The 23,429-nt window shown below is 39.1% G+C and overlaps 1 protein-coding gene across 2 annotated transcripts in view; it reads right to left on the reverse strand.

Moving 5' to 3' along the window:
- The window catches only part of PIK3C2B (phosphatidylinositol-4-phosphate 3-kinase catalytic subunit type 2 beta), a 114,730-nt gene that overhangs the window by 49,391 nt on the left and 41,910 nt on the right, over positions 1-23,429 (reverse strand). For both annotated transcript variants that reach the window (XM_075196085.1, XM_075196084.1), the window contains exons 2-11: positions 21,709-22,540; positions 20,964-21,064; positions 20,252-20,406; positions 18,769-18,889; positions 10,827-10,938; positions 9,127-9,206; positions 8,789-8,852; positions 7,895-8,041; positions 6,518-6,551; positions 1,448-1,643 (exon numbers count right to left, since the gene is read on the reverse strand). In XM_075196085.1, the coding sequence (XP_075052186.1) occupies positions 1,448-1,643; positions 6,518-6,551; positions 7,895-8,041; positions 8,789-8,852; positions 9,127-9,206; positions 10,827-10,938; positions 18,769-18,889; positions 20,252-20,406; positions 20,964-21,064; positions 21,709-22,440 (1,742 nt within the window). In that variant the 5' untranslated portion in view covers positions 22,441-22,540. The remainder of the gene's footprint in view (positions 1-1,447; positions 1,644-6,517; positions 6,552-7,894; positions 8,042-8,788; positions 8,853-9,126; positions 9,207-10,826; positions 10,939-18,768; positions 18,890-20,251; positions 20,407-20,963; positions 21,065-21,708; positions 22,541-23,429) is intronic.

The raw sequence follows: 23,429 nt of genomic DNA on the forward strand, positions 1-23,429 counted from the left end.
ATATATATATATATATATATATATATACACACACATATACACACACACACACACATACATATTCACACACACATACACACAAATGGATTTGAGTCCACATATGATACCAATATTTAAGTCAGAATATTCAGAAATAATAATAATAAAAAACCCATGTGACCTGACCTTTGTTCAATCTTTTGAAACCACCTTATTCCTCTTTTTTTGGTTCCCAGACACTATAAAAGAGTCACAAGAAGCTATTTCCACTATGTTGACCTGGATGTACCAGGACTCCAAATTCCAGGAAAATAAAAGAACACAGATTCAAAGAGAGCAAAACATGCAATTTCCTGAGCAAAGAAGGACACGTTAGCCCTAAATATATTTAAATATCCAGGGCCATCTTAACAGCATTATAGGCCCCCCAGGCAAAGCAGTGCACTGGGGCCCTACCTACAAAACCACTCACAGGAATATAAATGTAAATTCTCAAAATAAATTAAACTTATATTTATTGGTACCTTCAACAAAATCAGTGTTACTACTAGCAGGGGGAGGCCGAAATGGACTGTTAAAAATATTAGAAGAATTTTATTATAGCTTTACGGCTTCAAACAATCATGTGTGTTGATTTTGTCTTGTTTATGTACAATTAGTACGCATACGTAGTTTTCTTTCAAGGTCAAGATATGTATTTGCAAACGCAACATCGCATGTACAGATAATAGCTGATACTGAGGTGATTAGTCCACCTAAATGTTTTAATATAAAGGGTTTGAAGGTTCTGAATAAATCTCCTGGCATAATATACTGAAAAATTGGCAAGCCTATGGGGCTCCAATGCTCATGGGGCCCCCGGGCAACTGCCAAGCGTGTCCATACATTAAGACGGCTCTGAAAATATCTCATCTGACACTACCTTTCAACCTTATTAATAGGTAGTAAATAATGATGTATGCTGGTCCAAGCATTTGGCATCAAATGATAGGATTGTTGTTCAATTTGACCACACGAGGTGAATCGAGCTGTATACAAACAGTAATTTATCTGGCCACATTGCTGTATCAGTGAATGATCGCACACAAATGAAGATTATAGTCATTGGCCAAACACAATCTTGCCCGATAAAAAAAATCTCAATGATTCTGACTAGATTTTACTGCGATGTGTTGTTGTTTTGCCATTATACAAAGCATTGTCTGGATCACTCCATGTGTATCCAGCTTTAAATCGATTCTACCATATCAACCTTTAAAAATTGCTCTATTATAAGTTTCCACTTACAAGCAAATGTTTACAGAAATATGGCTGTATCCAGTATTTAGTTCCTGATTCTAAGGAATTCTTGAGAACCATGTTTACAGACATACCTGGGCTTGAAAACATTCTAGAACCTGTTTAACAGCATTTTAGACTTGAGAGGTAAAACCAATTTTTTCAGGACAGCAGGGACCCTGCATCTCACCTGGCTGCCCATGTAATGGGGATCCGATGTGCAGCATAAATAGTGAAGGCAAGGGGGCTGGTGAGGAGTGACGCGTCTTGAGTCATACTTTGCTTCTGCTCAGCATGCAGCACCGTCTGGAAGTCAGCATTGAATGTACTGCAATACAGCTGGACCAAATCCAAGATGGCTGCTGTAAGGCTCTCTACAACTTTCTCTAAAGGACAGATAAATGAAAATTGTGAGGTCTAGACAAAAACAATGTGTGGCAATATATATACAATTTAACATGTCACAATATATAAGGGAGAGATAAATTTGTCTCACATTTTTAACGTAATCACAATCATTTTGGACAAGCGGGAGACACAAAAGGTGATATTAGTCATACACTTTATATTGACAGTTGAACAAAGTGTAATTTTTTAATGTGTCCCATTAAAGTTATACACATTTAACAAATAAGATATTTTGCAAAAGATAGACAGAACAGTAACTTGTCTTTATACTCTGATGCATTTTAATTGTGCTCCAGTTGTGTCAACAGATTTTTGTAATCCTGAAGATAAACTTTGTACTGAACATTCCGAGACCAGGTACAAATAAAAATCAACTTTATAGACAGTAGTTACACATTTACAAAGCATTTCCACTTGTACTACTTGATATGATGAAACCTGAAATACCATAAGTCACTCCCATAAACGGATTTAGGAAAAAGGAATTGTGAGAAAGAGCAATTGGTTGCAAGCACTCCTTGTACTTTAAGAGTTCAAATATGCTTCAGTATGAATTTACAAATTTAAGTTGACAAAGTGCTAAAAAGAAGCACTAAAATAAAAAATAAATAAAAAAATAAATAAAGTGTAGCTGTAAAATATTAGGACCATCTTCAAAAGCTATATCCACCCTTTTGTATCTACCAGCCCCTTTCCCCTCACCTAGTAGAACTGTTGGGATCCTTTGCAGGGGCACTCGCAGTTTTGGAGTACTCGCCTCTTACGCACTTGCCGTGTTCCTCACCCTGATTCACGTCCGAACAACTTGCATATAAGTTTAAAAAAAGAGCATGGAACATGAGGGTAGTTCCGTCCGTATTCAAATCCAAGCATATCTCAAAATATAAGCCATTCGGCGTGTGTGTGTGTGGAAAAAACTATTTTCTCAGAACGGGCTCATGCAATTGACCTGAAATTTGGTATACTGACATTATTTGACAAAAAAATTATAATAGTGAAGTCAGTTAACTTCCATCATCCCCCCTTCCCCCCGTGGGAGGGGTAGTAAAGGCTAAATTTACCAGTTGAGGGCTCAAACTCTTGACCGTGTGGGTATTTATTTACCAGAGCCTGTGTTTGGTCATGGACAATTGTATGTCGCATTTTCACGAGTACGGAGAAGCAGTGATGTGAAAGTGCAGGTTATGAATACCGCCCTTCAAGGAAGACTGATTGAGCACAGCGATAAGGTGTTTAGCAGAAATGTTATGTATTGAGAGGTTTTAGAACAGTAAGACGATGGAGATTAAGGATGTGGCGATGAAGATGAAGCATGAGGTGATGGAGAAGAATGATGAGGTGGTGATGTGGACAAAACCACGTTAAAAAAGGGCGCTTACGTCGGGAAGTAACGCTCTTCCCCTGAGGAGGCCTGGCCTAGCCCCAAATGCATGAAAAGAACCTTTTTAACACCTTAAGTAGCTTGATTTGACTAGAATGCATGAGTATCATGCACGGGTTAACTCGTCTCAAAATAAGTTTCAATTTGAATCTGGGTGTAAGTACGCTCTACCTAAGCAGTACTTGCCATACGTAGACACACAGTACAGACTGCCGTACACACACGTGCATAAGTACAATAAAAGATCAGAAAGTATAAAACTTTTATTTGATCATAAAATAAAATGACTCTTAAGAATATAACTATTTATATATTTACTTTCAATAAATATTTTATTTAATGTCAATATTATTTTTTCAAATTAATTATAAAGATTATTTCAATGTATACTGTATATACAATGCATTTTTATATACAGTTGTTCTGTGATAGCTACTGGCATGCATACATGTACTTTTTAAACAAAGACTATGCCGTGTCAGTCATCACAGTCGGCATTTACACCTGTCCTGTAGTGGGTACAAAAGATACAGGTGTAAACAAGCGTACTTACAACAGACTCGGGACTTGAAGCGGCTGCACCTGCGTCGGAACGCCGGTACTGTACATGGCCTATGTTAGTCAGCTGCTTCCCTCCCACATTGTCTCTCAGGTCATAGGCAGTAATAAGTGTCATCTGCATTCGGATATGAATTGCACATACAACTACATTCCTTGGCATAAGGTCAGACTGGGCATGTGCAAAACTATATCACACAAGATATGCTGCGCAAAAGGACATACATCTGAACCTGAATCAGGCCCTCGTGTGTTGATAACAGGTGTGAGGAGGTACTGCTTTATAATATCCCGTGTTCTAAGTTTAATAGTGGGCCCACGATCCTGCTGGACTCCCTGTCCTGCAGGACAAACATACTATTTGACCTTTTTATTAAAATGGCCTTGGCTGTTAAACTATAGTTCTCAGAATGTCCCCTTATTTTGAGAACTTTTTCACCTTGACATAATATTACAGACAATAATAAGTTGCCTAAAAATTGCATAGAGCTACAATCCCAAGTCATACAAACAAAAGTCTCCATGAAGTGGGGCCTACGATGAGAGTTGTAAAAGAAAGCATGGTCAAAAAAAGTAACTGCCATAACACGGCTTGAAGTCATTATATTTTCAGTTCCCAGATTATCAAAATCATGTAGACTTACCTTCCAGAAACAGGATCAAGCTGCGAGATTGAAAAGTGGAGATGTTGCCTATACCAACCAATCAGATTATAGTTGTCATTTTGAAGAATGTACTAAATAAATGATAACTAGAATCTGATTGGTTGCTATAGGCAACATCTCCACATTTTCAAACCCGCAGCTTGATAAATTTACCCCCTGGTGTTCATAAAAATAAAAGTACCACCCTGTTCAAATTCTCTTTATTCTAATAAGGTCCTGAAACATTTCTACATATGTTTGTTAATGGTGTTAGCAGCTCTTTTGGAACTAACTCAATATTAAGGAATTTTATTATTTTTAAAATATTTTGTATTTTTTTCATTAAAGATAGTCCGTTTTTCCAGGATAAATCAAATTCTACAGCCAACTTCAGTATTCATCTCAAATTACATAATGCTTAATAAATGTGTTACAATCTCACCAGTACTCAACTTTTTGAGCATAGTATTTCCACTTCAATAACTTACTAGGACAATATAAATAATAGTTTATATTCAATAACTGTTGATCCCCACGTGCATGTTCCAACTGCATCACATTTGTCTGTTCACTTCAATCTGCCATGTAATGTGAAACTCAGAATTGTTGATTTTAACTAAAATGCTAAATCTACATTTCAATTACATAATGGTATATCTTGTTTAGTCACTTAACATTCACACGGATACAGTCGCAAAGTAATCATGTTTTTCCAGTTTCACTAGTGTATGAGTCAGTTTTAAAACTGGCTACATACTGACATGAGTCATAATGTGATATACTGATATAGGGTTGTTCACCTGTAACTTTTATTGTGTTTTTCATGTGTTATCCAGCATATGAAAAATGTATACAAAATAGAATTAAATGAAATTACAGTCAGGGTTGTAGATCACATTTTTACCATCTGGAATTTTAACGCTGTACTGAAGATTTCAGATCACACCATTTTTTATTTCTAGGATGACGTGTTTTTCAATTTTAAAAATGCAACTGAGGTGTCTTTCATACTTCTAGATGTGAAAAACCTGTACAGGTGCCAAAATGCTGTATGCACACAGAGAGACAATGTATGTGTGGGAGACTTAAATGGACACTTCAACACATTATCACCCCCATAAATGACACTACAATACACCATCAATGTCATAACTAACTCAGCATCACCAAAACAAGCAAGTAAGCCTCCTTCTGGGTAATGACATTTTTTTAAACAAAACAGAAGAAAATACCAGAGCTCTCCATGTGTGGTTACATGTTAAGCTGACAAAATTAGGGGAGAGAGAGAGAGGAGATCCCTAATCCTCTCTGAGGAAATACAAAGTTACACAAGAACAAACTCCCCGGCGCTATAGCATGTGCTGAGACATGAACCAAATAGGGATAAAATTGTCAATATTTACAAACATTAATCTCGCAAAGGTAGGATATTTTTTTAATGCACAGAGTCTGTGCTTTCGCCACAGAGTGCAAAAATGTGAAACCCCCCAAAAAAAAAAAAAAAGGTACAACGGTCTTCAGACCATCCCGTCAATCCCACCATCGACTCCTAGGGCAAAAGGACTCTGCAGGCTTCAGTGGATCCTTTACCCTAGGGTCCGGTGAAGCTTTACCCAGAAGAGCATAAAGTGGAGCATTGGAGAGGTCAGGAATGTGGAAACCTCAGGGTCACACCACCTCCTTTAGTTCTGAGGGATGGAGTTCTTAAGGGGAAACTGTGCTCACCACTTCTAACCTAATTTCTAGGCTGCAACTGCCTATGAGCAACATGCAAATAAGTCTAAGGAGAAAGGACTCAATGTAGTGCCACTACTCTCAATGCAGTGCCACTACTCTCAATGCAGTGCCACTACTCTCAATGAATGACACAGCAACAAGATGTTTCACTATAATCTACACTAAAACATGCCACAACTCGTGCTGCAAATCACTGTCACCACAGAGCAGAAACAATAAGCCTTTACCACCACAGTTGACAATGAGAGGCATCACTATGCTTATGAGTGCTTTCTTATATGCAGGCACATACTATCACAGACATGTGCCTCCCCATAATCAACACTATTACAGCACCACAATTACTGGAACAATTACCCTCAATAAATGACATTTAAGTAACTGCAACCCATTGTAAGAACCACATACAGATACCATCCACAACAGTCACACGCAGGCAACCCATACACAGGTAAAGAATGACATCAAAAATATTCTGCGATAAGATTCTGTTAAAAAGTAATAATGAAAACCACACACATTATATTATTACCTCTGTTCTCTCTTTTGGTCAGAAAGTTGGGGTCCTGTAAAAAAAAAAATATATATATTGTATATAATAAACTCCGTTACATTTGTCTTTCCAAACAATTAATCTCAAAACCTTTACCCAGACAAGAGGCAGTGGAATGGTTTGCCTAGAAACCTGTAAGTTATTGAGGTGTCAGGAGATGAGGAGGGACTTGTAGGGATTGCAATCCACTATCTTGTTAAAGAAATGCTCCTCACAATTAACAGTACAGATTTGTAGTTGTCAAATGATCTATTCATATTTAAATTCATCATAGGAGTGGTCTATGGCTGAAAAGATGGACAGCATGGTGTGGCACAGTGGTTAGCATGGCTGCCTCACAGCATTGGAGTCATAATTTTGATTCCAACAGGGACCCATCTGTGTTCTCCCCATGTATGCAGAGAAGCCTCTTAATATTTACTATTGATCAACATATGGTATTTATATTCATGAAGATATTTAAAAAATTAAAGAGTGGAAGAAATCGATCTACCGGAAGATCAAACTAACATGGTGGATGAAGCAACTAAGAGGCTAATTTAGCATTGAATGTATTTGTGCTTGGAACATATGTTGGAAAAGATGCATGTAAGAAAGAGCATACCAACATGTATATGTTGATTCAGATGCATCTCATCTGATGCACCCAGCTCAAAAACAGTAGCACACGCTCCAGATATAAGTCAGAGTATACGTACGCACTACGACAGTATACAGTTGTGACTTCCCAGTGTTAATAGTAAATGCTAAAATCACATTGTCCTATTTGTACACTTTCCAATATTGTAATGAAGTGTCATATACACAAGAGAATAGCGTCTTGATAGTTATTAATAAATGTGAAAGCCACAATATGCATATAAAATGTAATTAAATACAAACATCTGCTGCTATACTTGTTAAATGAGAATCTTTCCTGCAGTTGCTCAAATGGAGTTGTCAGTTAAGCAATATGAATAGGTGGCCTAGACTTATTACCAGCTGGAAAGGTCAATACACAATCAACCAATCAGAATCGGCTATATATCATCATTATTGCGTACTACTGCACTAACCCTCTAGCTACCGCAATAGGTACGTCCAGGTGTCATTAGCTGAACACACCCTACTGTATTCAGCTTGCCTTTCCCTGCCCACCCTGTTTCTCCAGATATAAGGAGACACAAGTCAACTACACAGAAATATGTATATACGGACATATGCGTATGCATGCACCAAACAGAAATGCATGACTTATGCCAAAAAATAAAATAAAAAAAAATATAGATGTAGTCCCTTAACGTCTTACACCCACAAAGAACTATGTTTCCATTTTATTGCCCTAAATTGTTGTGCTTCGGACCCAGCACTTTGCACCTTATTGGACTTGATCTGGACTCTGGAAGGACAAGGAGGGAGCTGGTTGAGGGCATTGCTGATTTCCAGGGTCTCAACAGCTGCCAATGCATTGCAGAGTGCCTTGACTGACTGTACCACCCTCTCTGCTCGTAGATGGAACTCTGCCTGTTAAATAGAAAAATGAGACATGGAAAATGATATTACAAAGATCACAGCACTGAGGAACTAGCATGAAAACAGTGAAGGAAATAAAAGGAAGCAAGAGTCAGACATTAGAACATGCGCAGTAGTAAAGGAAACTATTACATTATTACAAGGAAACTATGATGAATTCATAGGAATTGAATTGGACTGAATTCTGTCGTGTTTTTTCACATGGGTGAATTTACTTAAAGTTGCGATATCCTGGAGAAACATAAGATAGCATAGAACCAACATACCAACACCATACCAGGGCCATGCCATACCCAGACACGTTACTTCACAGGTATGTTTAGGGATGGCTCAACTCATTACACTTTCCTGGAGACCTGGCTTTGGGTCCTGAATAAAACTTTGCCCATCCTAAATTAAATCCCTGGAATGGTGTTGGCAAGGTTATCTTGAGTTCTTTATATCTGGTATGCCCAACTGTATACATAGAAACATTTGGATCAAACATCTTTTCTAAATGACAAGTGTAAGAACTTGTTAGACTCACTAGTACATTTTCATGACCGTGGTCATTTTTTGATTTCTTACTTAAATTTTGATATTTGTTAGGAGAAAAAAAATAAAACCGTTGAGCATATTTCTACATATTTCTTTATAAAAAACAAAACTTGCGCTATGGAGCATCCCCTTTCCTTTTCCTTATATAGAATAGAATACAGTATATACAATTAATTAAATGAACGCAGTGAATAAACTCACGTCTGATGCAACAAATTCATCCGCTTCGTTGTGAAACGTGTCGAAGAGCAGGGACATGGCCTGTCTGAGAGGAGACACATTTATCACACAGGTTCTCAACAACACATCCTAGTATAAAAACCTGAAACTGCTTAGACTACAGGAAACAATAAGCAGAGCTAGGCCGTAACACTAACCATAATGTAACCACTACTGATTTATCTGCAGGCGCTGCAATAAAATGTACAATACTACTATATCAATTATAGTTGGGTTAAGAAAATATTTAGACTTTGGGTTCTAATGTACAGTAACAGCATGAGACTCTGCATGCCTGTATAATGTTTCCCATCTCCTACCTGGTGATGGTCTGTTTGACTGGTCTCTCCTGCAGATGGACATGATGGTTCAGAGTAGATGGGCTCCGGACGTCACTGGCCTGGGAAAGGAAGATTTGACATTACAAATATTTATAAATTGCTTCCATGTGCCCCGTTTTTTCCCCAGAACAGTAACTGGATTTAGACTTCTCTTTAACTCTTAAATTTTACACTAAAAAGTTTTAGATCACACTTACATCTATAAATTATTTTTTATCTGCAATAAAATATGCTAAATGGAATGAAGGGTACAATTATAGACATGGCAAACTCATGTCAAACGCTTTTCCTAGTGTTATTTTCCAGAATATGCAAGGCCAGAGCTAAAATAATGTTCTGGGTAATGTGAGACATGGAAAGTGGTGCTCGCTAGCTGTTGGATAACAAGTACAAGCATGCCCTGCCAGCCAGCTGTGACCACTGAAAATATATGAGCTAATCCACACATGGAGTAATCAGGGCTGGCATTTTGATAGCTTTCAATCAAATTTAGGTGACATCAATATGCAGATGGGGCCAAAACAACCAGCTAACCTAATCCAAAATCCATTTATAATTGAATTTTACACTGCAGGAAATCTGAACAACTGAGTTCAGTCTGCACATGTTTGGTCATCCCCTGGGCTCCATTATCAGCGCAATCTGGCAATCCCTGTGTATTTGCGAATAGTCTGTAGAGCAATCACGATCACTTTACTTCCAAGTGCTGACCTGGCTTTTGCACTGTGCATACACAGCGATAAGGTTGCACATGCTCAGAATACAGGAGCCATAGGAGGGAGGACAGGTGCCTGAGGCCTGCCAAGGATGCTCTCCCCATAGCAGGGGCAAACGCAGGATTTATAGAAGGGGCTTTCCACACCACGCCACCAGTGGGTGTGATCAGCATGCATGGGGGCGTGGCTATAATTTTAGACAGTGCTTGGCTGCTCTCCAACTCTTCATATCCCTATAATATACATGGGCCATGCTGCGTGCACTACTGTTAGGTGCACGCAGCTCTCCCTTTTCAAGCAGAGCTGTGTGAAGCGGGAGCAGGGTTTAGCCACCTCAATTATACAGTGCCCCAGGCTTGGAGGGGGGTTTCCAGGCACTAGGTAACCCCCCTCGGTTTGCCTATGCATAGGGTACAACAGCTAACACCATCTTCAGATGGCGTTCGCAATCAGGAAAAAGTTCCAAAAACGAATGCTTTTCAGAGCTTGGTAAATAGGTAAAGACTGCAGTCCCATTGAGAATAATAGGGAATGTGGTATTCTGTGCTAATGCAGGTGATATCTCTGGCTTTGTTAGCTGATTTTGCCTAAACATGCGAAAATAGCTGTTTCTGCATGGTATTGGCTTGACAAATAGGGCTCTTAGTAGCTGGACTTTGCAACCTAAGTGGGGGACATATATACAAGCTGTCACAGGAGTCTATGTCTAGGATGAATAAAAGAGAAACCACATTTACCCACATTTATAATAATTGTAGTGGCAGGTTTAAAAAAATATATACCCCCAACATGCACCTTGCACAATATCTATGACAAGCACTCTGGTAAATGGGAATAAACGGTGTCAGTCACACTATGGGGCACTATGATTCTCAATGAACACTAAGAATATCAAATAGGTGTTTAATGCCTCACAGGCAGAGCGTTTATTAAGATACAATTTGTTGAGTGGTTCCCTCTTACCGTTCTTGCGAGATCACCCAGCACCATCTCTTTTTTAATCAGCTGAAGCCGGACATCTGTATCAAATTTCCTGCATTGTTGGATGTATTCATGACTTCCAAGGGGCTGTTGACTGTAGAGAAAACCAAATACTTTTAATAGGGGACAATTAAAATCTATATAATGAGAAACTGTAATAAACACATCGGACTGTTGTCCAATGTTAAAAAATTTTTTTTAAAAAAAATCAAAGAATGTAAAAAGACAAAAAGAGTGTGAAACAGAAGCTCCACTCACTGATAAATGGAAATGGATTTTAAAGGGACATATTGAATTAGCTACGATGTTCGGATGAACATCGCGGCTGCGCATTTTTCACGGAAATATAGCAGAAAAACATTGCAGTAACACGGAGTGCCTTTAGGCCCGTTCCGGAGGCACACAGCGCACAATTGAATATGCCCCTAACATTGCTGGTGTGTGTGTGAGATAAACGGGCAACCACAGTGGTTGGGCCGTATGTGATTCAACTTCTGACCATCTGGATCTATCCAATTTGGTCACAAACATGTGTGAACAAACTGGAAACAGATCCCATTGTTCAACACTCAGACTAAACATCAGGACCTTAATGTGTATGGGCAGATTAAGGCTACTTAGGGTTGGGCACATTGTAAATGTTATAAATTAGTTATAACGGATAACAGTCCCACATTAGGACTAATGCACATCTGACAATGCAGGGTTCACTTCATTCTTGTTAAAGCAGGATTTGGGCACTTGCTATGCTGTATTTAAAAATGTGCCTGTCTTTTTAAATAGGTGCATAGCAAAATGTTGTTTGTAGCACAGTGAAACTTAAGAAACTACGGGGTGGAGGGGTTGGGGACTAGAAAAACCACGAATGTCATAACTTCACACATTCAGAAGTTCAACTTCTTGGGCAAAATTTAATTTAAACAAAGAAATCACAGTTACGCCCCTTACAGCCATGTTTATACAAAACAAACATTTGTGATTAAAGTGTGTATTTAAATGTTTTTAAATCTTGCCACACACAAATGTACAGAAAGGCATTTCAATACTAAGACAGAACATGACAAGTACAATATTTATACATCATTGTTTTCAGAGGTGTAGCAACAGGTGGTAACTGCTATATGCTGCACAGGATACAGGCTCCTTATGACTGTCTGTCTCCGAGACCATATAAGCAACAGCATGACCTGTTTAACCGTAATATGAGCACTGTAACTTGGGAGCCACCAGAAATGCAGGCAGTAATGGAAAAAGATTATGTGCAGTGGGTGTATTAGGGGTGGAGAGAAGTGAGGGGGTCTCGGGTAGAATTTTGCGCCAAGGCCCAGGCACCTGTAACTACACTAAGACTTGTTATCTAACAGAGAAGTGCAAATCATTGTTCTCTGTAATAATCATTACAGGCTTTGGCTGGCTTACTATACTTTTCTTCAATAAACTTACAGACAGTCTGTAATGTACATACAAATTCACTTCCTTCACAAATCACATAACTTATTTACAAAGATTTTAAGAGAATGCTACTAGAAGTGCTTTCTAACAAAGCAACTGGCCAGGTGGTTCTCTAAACACAAAGAATATTGACGTAATGAAAGAGAATAGCATAACTCAAGCAGCTGTCTTCAGGGGAGTCAGTTGTCCTTTGGAAACAAAATCTACCTGTCCCTTTTTACTTCTCGGGACAACTTCACAGATCTGTATGGTATTGGCACCAAAGAGTGTCTGCTTGGCTTCTAAATATGACATATTGTAGAGCTGTTAGTTGCATGTACTAAGCTGTGTTTTGTGATCATTATACATAAGTAAACTAAAAGATCTTTTTAAAACGAATATAAAAAAGTTCATCTCTGGCCATTTGAAGCGTTGGGAGACATTGAGACTGGGGGGGGGCGCGCTGTCAGGGATTTCCAAATAAGAGAGAATGAGAAAGAGAAACACATGACATGATAAGGAAATCCCAACTTTCCTGCAAGGGAAAAAAATAATCACTGCAACGTGTTCCGGGTTGAAACGAATACCAGCTGAATCTTTATAGTGGTTTCTATTGTCTGCTGAGTTCTGCTGTTTTGTGTCACGGTCAGGGCAGAGTTGCCATGAGGATAATAATACACAATCACAGAAGCTCTTGGCTGTTATTACAGGGGCAATCCAGCAACAGCAGCAGAGCTAACATTGTAAAGAAGACAGAAGGCAAGCTATCTGGGTAAATCAGTTATTAACTTTTAATAAGCACTGTATTTACCACATGTGAAGCCCCCTGTCCTCCATTTCTGATAATATATTCCATTCATTTATGTCCCTCTCTTTGGATCAACATACACAGCAGCATCTCTCTGACTTTTTAAAAATATTTAAAATTTGTACTCGGACACGCCTCTTCCAAAAGGGGGCATGACCATGCAACATTAGGGGTGTGAGCATGTCAAAACGGGTGCGACTACATTACAAGATTGTGGTTGTCTAGCGCTAGACACCTCTCGTGACAAGGCCCCAGCTCCCCCGAATCTGGTGCAGGCAGCACCCATTCATTTACTTACTTTGCCTCAACTTCCTCAAACAAGCTGAATGGCAAGATAGCACCCTCAAGCCAGGGCTGTCCCACCAGAAATCAGGACAACTGATAAGTATTTAGTAAAGATACTACCAAGTGGGTCTCAACACCCATCGCTCTGTTAGTCAGGAAGACTAGAAAAATATAAGTTTCCCTTAGCTACAAAAAAAACACACATTCATAGATCCAAGAAAATGGAAATGTTACTATGTCAATAACAAATAGAGCAATTACTATTATTCATAACACAGTACTTGCTCTACAAGCGGAAGTTTATCTAAGGCAGGAATTGGGCGGTATATCAGAAATTGTTTGCCCAGACTCTTAATCGCAGCACCACCTGCATCCTGAGGCCAACAGTCTTGATAATATACAATATATTACTGACGGGCTATCACACTCCATTCATAAGTGAGTGATTATGGGTATTAAAGCAGCCAAATAGGGTGGAATGTCATCTCTTCTTAATGATAGTCTATGACAGAAATAGACATTATTAAAATATACACACTTACTCGTAGTTTCTATAAATCAAAACTGTACTTTATTTCAAGTGCTAAAGTCTGTCAGTGTCAACATATTAAGCTGCTCATTAAGAGCCTCATTAGAGTATGAACAGCTACTTGAAGCCATCATTGATGTTCAAATATGACAGAGCTCATCACTCATTCCAGTTAATGATTTATGGGCAAATATGCAGTGATTATAAAAAAGAGTTAAAGGTTTCTCTAAAACCTGTTTTGCCATTTCATAACTGAATTGGTTAGTAATGATCGTTCCATTGACAACATACAACCATGGAAACAATGATGCTGTTTATAGTGATAACTATCACTAAGTTATCCAGCAAAAATTGTACCCTTTCTGGTTTTATGGATTGAATATTGAAATGATTGAGATTTACAAGTATTCTCAATCAATTTTAGCTAAAATATATTAGCAAACGGTCCATAGTAATTTATGACACCATTATTGCTAAACTTCTTCGATGCTATATGGTTAAGATTTCATTAATTTGTATGCTCTACTTTAACAATGGATGAGTATTAATGAATACTGAAGAGTGTGTCAGCCAGTCCGTGTGTTTTCTAGCATCCCTGTCATCCCTAAATGTAAACATATTGTGCTTCAATGATAGATAAATGGGGGGAATTCAATTCCCCCCCGAATTAGCGCAGCATTAAAGCTGTTACCGTTATTACGGTAATTTTAACCCGGCTTTCTGCTCGCAGCCCCCTGAGCTGCCGTTGAAACTACGGTAATAATGCGTAGGCCGCATTACTTTTACCAGTAGCGCGGCCAATTGAATTCCCCCGATAGACAAATAGTAGTAGGATTGTAAAACCATTAATGTTCAAACATGACGGAGCGGACAACTCGCTCCAATGAATGATTTATTGATACCCATACAGCATTATCATAGTAGCTAATAATTATTTTCTTTACAAATTGGAACGTGCTGATGTAGACTTATAAGGGCTAATCTCTTCTGACATCCTTTTACTAACTAAATACAAGTCATACACAGTTACAGCAAATACTTCATGTGGTTCAGCCTAAGACGGAAACTTTTTTTTCTGTCCCAACCAGGGGAGAGCTGGCACATTTTAGCATGGGAAAGGGTAGACTCGGCACAGCAGCATATTAGGAAAATTTTAAAGGAAAAAACTGTAGGAAGCCCAGTGACCCAACCCAAGGTAGCCCTCTATGTTACCGGCCCGGGGTGCATATGCCCCCCTGCTGCCCAGCCCGGCCCAATTCCTAACAATTGTGATCCTTCAGATTAGTTTATTCATTTTAGTATGTTTCCTGAACATATAGGGGGAACGCATTACCACCATCGCCAGGGTAATTTTAATGCAGATTTTTGCTTGCGACTCAAAGCGGAGAGCAAAAATCAGTGTTGAAGTTACCATAGTAACGGTAACAATGTGCAGCTATTGCAGTAGTAACGCTTTGTTCTAAAGAACAACGCAGGGAAATGAATCTGCCCCATAGAATTAATATTTTAGTTTTATATTCTATTCTAGTTTTTTAGATTCTGATTTTGCTCCAATTATAAAGTCTAGTAACGAATCTGCTTTCTGACAGTCTTGTGGCACCGACTCAGTTACATGGGTGTCCCTAAAGACAGAAATAGCGGCCCAAGTATTACTGATCTTCGATACCTCTGCAAATGTGGGTTGTACCATAGGTCCAGCTGTTTTATCTGTCACTGTTAGATAAGTAGACGTTACTGATGTATATAGGCCAAGTTTCACAATGCATTTCCTGGTATTTATTATCTCCTTTGTGAATGAGAAAAAAAAAAAAAAAGATCAGCTTGCTGTATATCTTCTACAAATTAATTTCCATATTCATCATTTAGTGGCCTAACATTATAAGCTTTCTTTTTCTTGATATTTGTGTATTTGGAAAAACGATATGTTTACAAACAGTTTTTCAGCTTCAGTCTTAAGTAACAATTTCCTTTCCACATATTTTGCTACATTTCTTGTATGAATTTTCAGTCCCTTCTAGTTTTAAGTAAACAATTTTACATTATTACCTTGAATACACTCTTATTTAACTGCACTGGTTGCTATTTATTACTAAGGATTATTTTCCCATCGGATATGTACTTGCAACAGTATGTAAGACTGGCTGCCATATAAAAAATAAAGATTTGTTACTTTGTTAGAACTACAAACATCACTGCTCCAATTTATATCTGAAGTTAAAATCCGCCATGATGAACACCCCATTTTTCTTTGCTTCCCTCTTATTTGTAATATTTTAATTTCAATACATTTATGCTGGGTGACTTATAACTAACCCTAATCATTACTTCACAGGTGTCTTTCTCTAGAAGGACTCTACATTGTGATCATATTCACAGATATCCTCCTGTCGGGCAGGTCTTAAACAGGTTTTAACATATAAAAGTCCCTTACCCTTTCCTATCCTTCCAACTTCCCTGTCTAGTTATGACTTCCATGCAGCCAAGCCTCAGTTACACCCACCATATCAGAATTATTTTTCAACATCATTCTAATTTGTTTATTCGGGTTTGAAAGACTCCGGTCATTTGTTGCCATACATTTCATATTTTTACTGATATTTAACACATTTCCTTATTGCCTCCTTTAAACTCAAACTCTCCCTCTACTTCGTACCAATTTCCTTCAACTAAGTCCTGTTCACTGTCTACACTACTTCTATCTCCATCCTCAAACACAGATTCAAGCTACAACAATCTCCAGCCATCTAACCTTCTCCCCCCAGCACAGTGTCACACTGCCTATTCAGATGCAGCCTAACCCTACTGTAGAGCCTGTAGTCAAGTAAGAAATCAGCGCAGTTCTCCAAAACCCCCAAACCCACCTATAAATTCCATGAATCTGTATTTGAGGACTGCCCATCTACCTCTAACTTTCTCATTAATATGGATATGAATCAGGACTACTTGGTCCTCCCATTAATTCCCTCCCAATAATCTGGGGGAAAGAAACCTGTTTGGCATTCACAGTCCTGGCTGTCCTCCTATTAAATACCCTACCATAGAACCTGTCTGGCCTAGACTATTGCCCCATTCCCCATGTTAGCTGGATGAGTTGCTAATGGAAGTATCCTCCATCAATGCTACTCCCAAATGACACTCCCAATATCAGCCAATTTGGCATATTTATTGAGATGTGTCAGATCAGAAATAACCTCCCTGACACTCTATTTTCTACTACTAGCTATAACCCAGCTACCTACCTCAACATCCTGCTCTCCCATGTCTCTGCCTCCATCCAGTTCACCGATCCCAACCAGTTCCTGCTCAGTGAGCAGAACATTCCATGTCCTAATTCCCATGAGCCTAGCTCACATCTGGCAGACCATAGCACAAGTTGTACACTGGATGGCATTACCGAGCACTGCAATTTACTAAAGCAATGTGGGAACACTTACTCTAAAATTAAATTAAAAGCATTGCGTAATAATCAACTAGAAATAATTAATGATTTATACATTTAGTACTAAACCATATTAAAGTAGTGCAGGGGCAAACGCAGGATTTGCAGAAGGGGGTTTCCACACCCTGTCGCCAGTGGGCGTGACCAGCATGCATGGGGGCGTGGCTATAATTTTAGCCAGTGTTTGGCTGCTCTCCAACTCTTCCTATCCCCATAATATACATAGGCAATACTGCGTACACTACTGTTAGGTGCACGCAGCTCTTCCTTTTCAAGCAGAGCCGTGTGAAACTGGGGCAGGGTCCAGCCACCTCAATTATACAGTGCCCCAGGCATGGATAGGGGAGGGGGGTGGGGGTTTCCAGGCACTAGGAAACTCCCTTCGGTTTGCCTATGTAGTGTTAGAGACTACCTACAACTACAAAGTAATACTTAAAAAAAACACATATATAATCATATAGGTCTTATTTTTCTGTAGGACATTGTTTTATTAATAGTTATGTTGCTCTATAAACTACCAGAGGCTCCAGCCCCCTGCCAACAACCCTTCAGTTTTCCTCTAGACCCCCTTCCACCTGACAATGCACTTTTCATTAAGACAATACCCATTTGAAATAACGGTCACTACTGATTGTCTACATCAGGCATGTTATACTCAAAACCCCAACTGGGCCAAATAATCAAAGTCGAAGTTCTTTCTTCTCTTCGGTTTTCTTTTCGTGGCTCCTCTGTGTGCGCTTCCAACATTTAGTGCAAATGGAGGGGTGGAAGAGGGCCTAAGACGGCGGCGCATCAGAGTTTTTTTTTATTATTATTTGTTTCTGGACCCTGGTGGGGCTGCATGCTGCCCACAGGCTTGACACGTTTGGTCTACATAAGAAACTACAAAGAACTGGTTCTGATCGTATCATATCATATACCCAATTTGCAACTGTGCAGGTAATTATTTTATTTTGTGCTGTTGCTTTTAAAATGAAATCTAAAGAGTTATAAATACACCACTGAGAGGAGAGTACACGTCACAACCTTTATGTTAAACTTGCGTTTTCACACAACGAACAGGAAATGGAAAACCTTGCATAGCTCAGAAACCTCACTTATTTTTGCACTTAATTTGTAGTTTAATTTAGAAAACTTTAAATATTACGGATAGACCGTGAAGTGTTTTAGTGGTCACCTGTAAGTTCGGAGACGGTCTAATACATCTGTATAGGACTGATAGACAAGCAGTGACTGCACATCTCAATTAATGCCACAAGGAAGTAAAACATTGTGAAATTCACATTCACTTTAAGAAGTTGCTAAGCTACAGAAGTGTCTTTATTTCAAAGATAAACAAAGGGAATGTTCATGGAAAAATACAAGAAAAATAAATATCCACAGTAACTAGCACGGCATCTACACCCTAGCATAGATCCATTATGGTACTTACTTCTGCAGGAACTCCTCCAAGCCACAGAGCTTGAGCACATAGTCAGATACACCGAGATCCTCCAAATCATCACGGGTGTAGCAAAGAGTCTGGTAAATGAGTAGATCTACAGTAGAGGAACCTGGGAAACAAACAGAAGTTTCAGTAATGGTGAGTTTCATCCAGATATTAAAGCTGTATTCTCACTTATATTTGAGCCCTGGGAACTACATGCAGAAAGGGTTTCTTGGGGCGAGCCCCAGGGGCAGGCTGGGTGGGTGGCAGGGGCCGATACCATTGTGGGCTACCTTGGGCTGAGTCACTGGGCCACCTGCATTTTTTCTCCTTTAAAATGCTCCTAATAGGCTGCTGAGTCAAGTCTTGTGTTCATAAACTGAAAGAAGCTTTCATTTTCTGAACACCTCTGCAGTTTAGAGTGGAAAGGCCATCAACATATAGTCTCCAAGCCTTAGGAATCCATAATAAATCTGCAAAACTAGGTCTACCCATGGATTCTGAGGAGGTGGAACAGACCAGTCTCTCAGTAGTGATAACTGGTAGACCTCGTGATATTTGACAAGGTTTGGTAGGGCAAGGCGTCCAGATTTTTGTTAATGGTCATTTGTGTGCTGGCCATACATGCGGGTTTATTTTTCCAAATGTAGGTTCTCATGTTGGTATAGCATTTGTCTAGGAATTTCTTTTGGATAAGAATGGGTAATATACCAAACATATACATCATCTTAGGTAGTAGCATCATTATGTAAGCTGCTATTTTACCCAACAAAGAGACCTTGTAGCACAGCCATGATTTGGAAAGGCTGGGGAGTTGTAAAAACAGAGGATAATAGTTTATATCTAGTAGGTTATTCGGATTAGGGGTGATTAGTGTGTCTAGATAGGGTAGGGCAGAAACCTTCCAAAAGTAGGTAAACTTGTTTCTAAGATATTTTAATTTTCCACTAGGTACATTAATCAGGATGACATCAGACTTAGATGCATTTGGCTTATAAAGGGAGGCCCTGCTTTAATGTTCTAACATTTCATGTAGGGATATCAGCAAGGTCTCCGGGTCAGAAATAAAAAGTAGCACGTCATCAGCAGATAGACATAGCTTAAGCAAAGTGTTTCTCAAGAGTACACTCTTGAAAAAGACTAAGAAAGTCTGATCTTTTCACCCGACAGTTCAATTGCCAAGATAAAGATGAGGGGGCACCTGCAACCTTACAACTTTAAACCTTAAAATAGCTCAACTCATCCTCAAATTTTAATGAAAGACTGTCCATTTATACTGCAAACTTAAAACACCGGCCAGCACGGGCATTAAAGTGAGGATGCCATGTATCAGGATTAGATTTTAACGTACTTTTGCGCAAGAGATATAATGATGGTCAAAGAGTGACATTACAAAAAAGGGGTAGTAAAAAGGGGGCGTAATATAGTAATATGTCATATATATTACTACAACAACACACACATGTTCGGTGGCAGATGGTAAACTTACAATCACAGGTGAAAGTCAGAGGATCTCTTAGTTGGTCAATTATCACAGTAACTTTCAAGCTCACGCCAGGACCAAGGTGCTCGGGACTTAGGTTTACAGGACTCCAGACAATGCCTGTGTGTATCTGATCTGTCATACTTTGTCCAGAGCGAACACTGGGGGGAGCGACAGAGGAGAAACGGATTGATGGAGATATTGTTGGAATGAAAGAAAAATACCTGTATATTACCACTGTTTCTCTGGATCAGTTACCTAGCTATTTATATTGATGTTACATTCTTGTCATTTTTTGCTAGACCCTTATGTATCCTCATAATATGTCTGACTTGAATATGCTATACATGTACCCTTGTATCTCTCCATTACTCACTCTTTCCTTTTTTATTACTGTTCATTTTCTCTTTACTTGAAAACTCCAAAAATATTACTATGTTAAAATACAACAAAATGTAATAACTACAGAAATAAATTGCTCATGAATATTTTTACCAGAACTGTTCTGACATTTAACGAAAGTAAATACAATATCATTTAGCCCCTTCTACAGCATATAAACACACTTTTTTTATGTTAAGTATCTCATTAAAAAATAGGATAGGCATAGCGTGTCCTAGTCACTACAGTTTAAATCTAGAACACTCAATTGCACAGACAATAATCCCATCCTTTACATGTGACTCCAGCCTTCAGGCATTACTAAATATTTACTCACACATCCAGCATGTGGCAAAAAGCTGCCGTGTCCTCATCCCTCTGCTCTGACATCTCAAACAGCTCACAGCCGTTCTGCTGGGGGTACGGCCGGATAGAATCCTGTACAAGAGACAGCGACATTGCAAAGTCAGGCAGAAAAGAAAATGAAGGCTTTCCTCTTCCGTTCCTGAAGTATCACTGCCACATAATCTTTCGTACTTTTTATATTCCTTAGTGGGGAATTACATACAGACTAAAGGCTATTGATAAGGAAAGAGATAGAGCAAGGCAGAAACAGTGAATATAGAATAACATATAGAGCAGGATAATCTCACATGTTAATGAATAGTTTTCTATTATTAAGTTGCATTACATTGAAAAGGTCCATGGCTGAGTAACTGTATTTATGGAATACACTTTTCAAAATCCATAAACAACAGGAAACAGAGGTTCTCGGTTCCCAGCTTTACTGTGTATCTCCCTTTCCTTCCCCTCCATTCACCCTCCTTTCCGCTCATACTCCCTGCTGGCTTCTCACCCTTATACATAAACTTCTCCTGTGCAGGTAACACTGTACAGTACAGAGAGGAAGCAATGCCAGATCTAACACAAAGCGCTGCACCTAAATTGCCATGGCCTGAAAGGGTTAAAAGTACCAAATTTGTATTCTGCAAGAGTGCAATTTATTAGGTTATGGATCATTTACAATGGACACCGAAGATACCAAACCCATGGAACATTATATTGCCATACTCATAACTTACTGGTCCAATAGACAGCCTGGTGTTCCTAGATTGTTTCAGTCCATAGGTACGAGGTGGGATTTGTGGGGGCAGAGTGTTGCTTCGAGCAACTGGTTTTCCAGTGATACCTTTTCGTAAGCCTACACCCTTCCAATGACCTTCAGCTTGGCGCAGTAGCTCAGAATCATAAGTAGATGACAAATTAAGGCGAGTGATCGTATCATTTATTCCTTCATAGTCTAAATCAGAGAACCCAACTCTCCTGTCCAATACACTTTCATCTTCCTCCTCCATTTCCGAAATCCTGCGGCTGAGCAGCTTCCCTCCCAAATCTCCTGTATACACATTGACATCCCGGGAGTGAGAGACCTTTGTATTGGATGGAGAGAGCTCTTTGCTTTGGCTCAAAATGTGCGTTCGGGGCGGTAGTGGTGGAGGTGAAAGATTTTTTGGTGACCTTCTGCCTTCTTCTCGTCCATTGCTGTGGTGTTCATCTCCATAAATATACAGGTAGTCTCCAGAGGGTGGAGGTTTGGTTTTTGGGGGTGATGGGACAGTAGAAGGAGTCTGTGAGACATCATCCCAGGAGATTAGAGGGCTCTCAGTACTCAAAGGAGGTCTGTTATCTCTGCGGAGTCTGGAGAGCGCATCATATTCCATTTGCAGGGCCTCTGCTAGAGCCAGTTCTTTTCGGCTCATTCCCAGTGACTCTAGGCCCTTCCATTGTTCTTTCTGCCCACCTGATGTTGACATTACTGGGGTTTAGGTGGATGGACTGAAACGGAGAGGAGAGGGCTAATGCTGAGATAGCTCACTGGCTGCCGGTCACGACATGATGATCCAGAACTCGAACCTTCAAAAGAGACAAAGTAAATTACAATTTATCAGCATGGAACAAAATATGTCATACTAAATCTATAATTACCTCGTAGGTTTGTATTGATCATTCAACATTAGTTTAACTGCGTATAACAAAAAAATTGGCACGTGAAACTTTTCTAGCAGGCATTGAAGCTTCATGTCTAGCCTAACCACTGTTTAAATACCTAACTGTTCTAGCCAATACCACATTTATTTGAAAGATATTATACAGGTTTTTTCTGTAAAGTAGTACTTCCTCCCCAAACCTCGACTGCCTGGAATATTTATATCATATTTTATGCCGGGTTGTTTTTTTGTGCACTTTATTTTAAAGCAATATTATCATCATTACAGCCACCACTGGATAGTTTGTATAACATAGGCGGGGGCAAGAAGGAATCACTGATAGGGCTGGCGCCAAGAAAGCACATTTTACAAATACATTTTGTCTGTGTACGAGTATTTATGTTGCAAACACCACCAATGGCTTTCCTGACTTGGTGTTTAAAAGCTCAGTGATGACAGGAGAATGGCACACTGTCTGTGGGACCACTCTATCCATCCTTCCACAGCTGAAATAGTTTCCAAGGGACAACATCGCAATCAGTATATTAAATAACTCTTAGGATCTATACATATATACACACACTAAGAATGTAAGACATCCTGTAAAAAAACAAAACAAAAAAACAATAACTTATATTTGGAGAGTAGTCTTGACACTTGTGTCACATGACTCATTTTGAAAGTGTTCCATAATGTACTTCATAACGGTCACTGAAGGCAAATCTAATTTGTTTCAACTAAAAAATATCATAATTTAAGGCATAATTTACCCTCTGTACGGTCAAATAAAACATACTGGTCACCATTGGACTTCT

The sequence above is a fragment of the Mixophyes fleayi genome, chromosome 2 (genome assembly GCF_038048845.1).
Source record: "Mixophyes fleayi isolate aMixFle1 chromosome 2, aMixFle1.hap1, whole genome shotgun sequence".
In the NCBI taxonomy this organism is placed as follows: Eukaryota; Metazoa; Chordata; class Amphibia; order Anura; family Limnodynastidae; genus Mixophyes; species Mixophyes fleayi.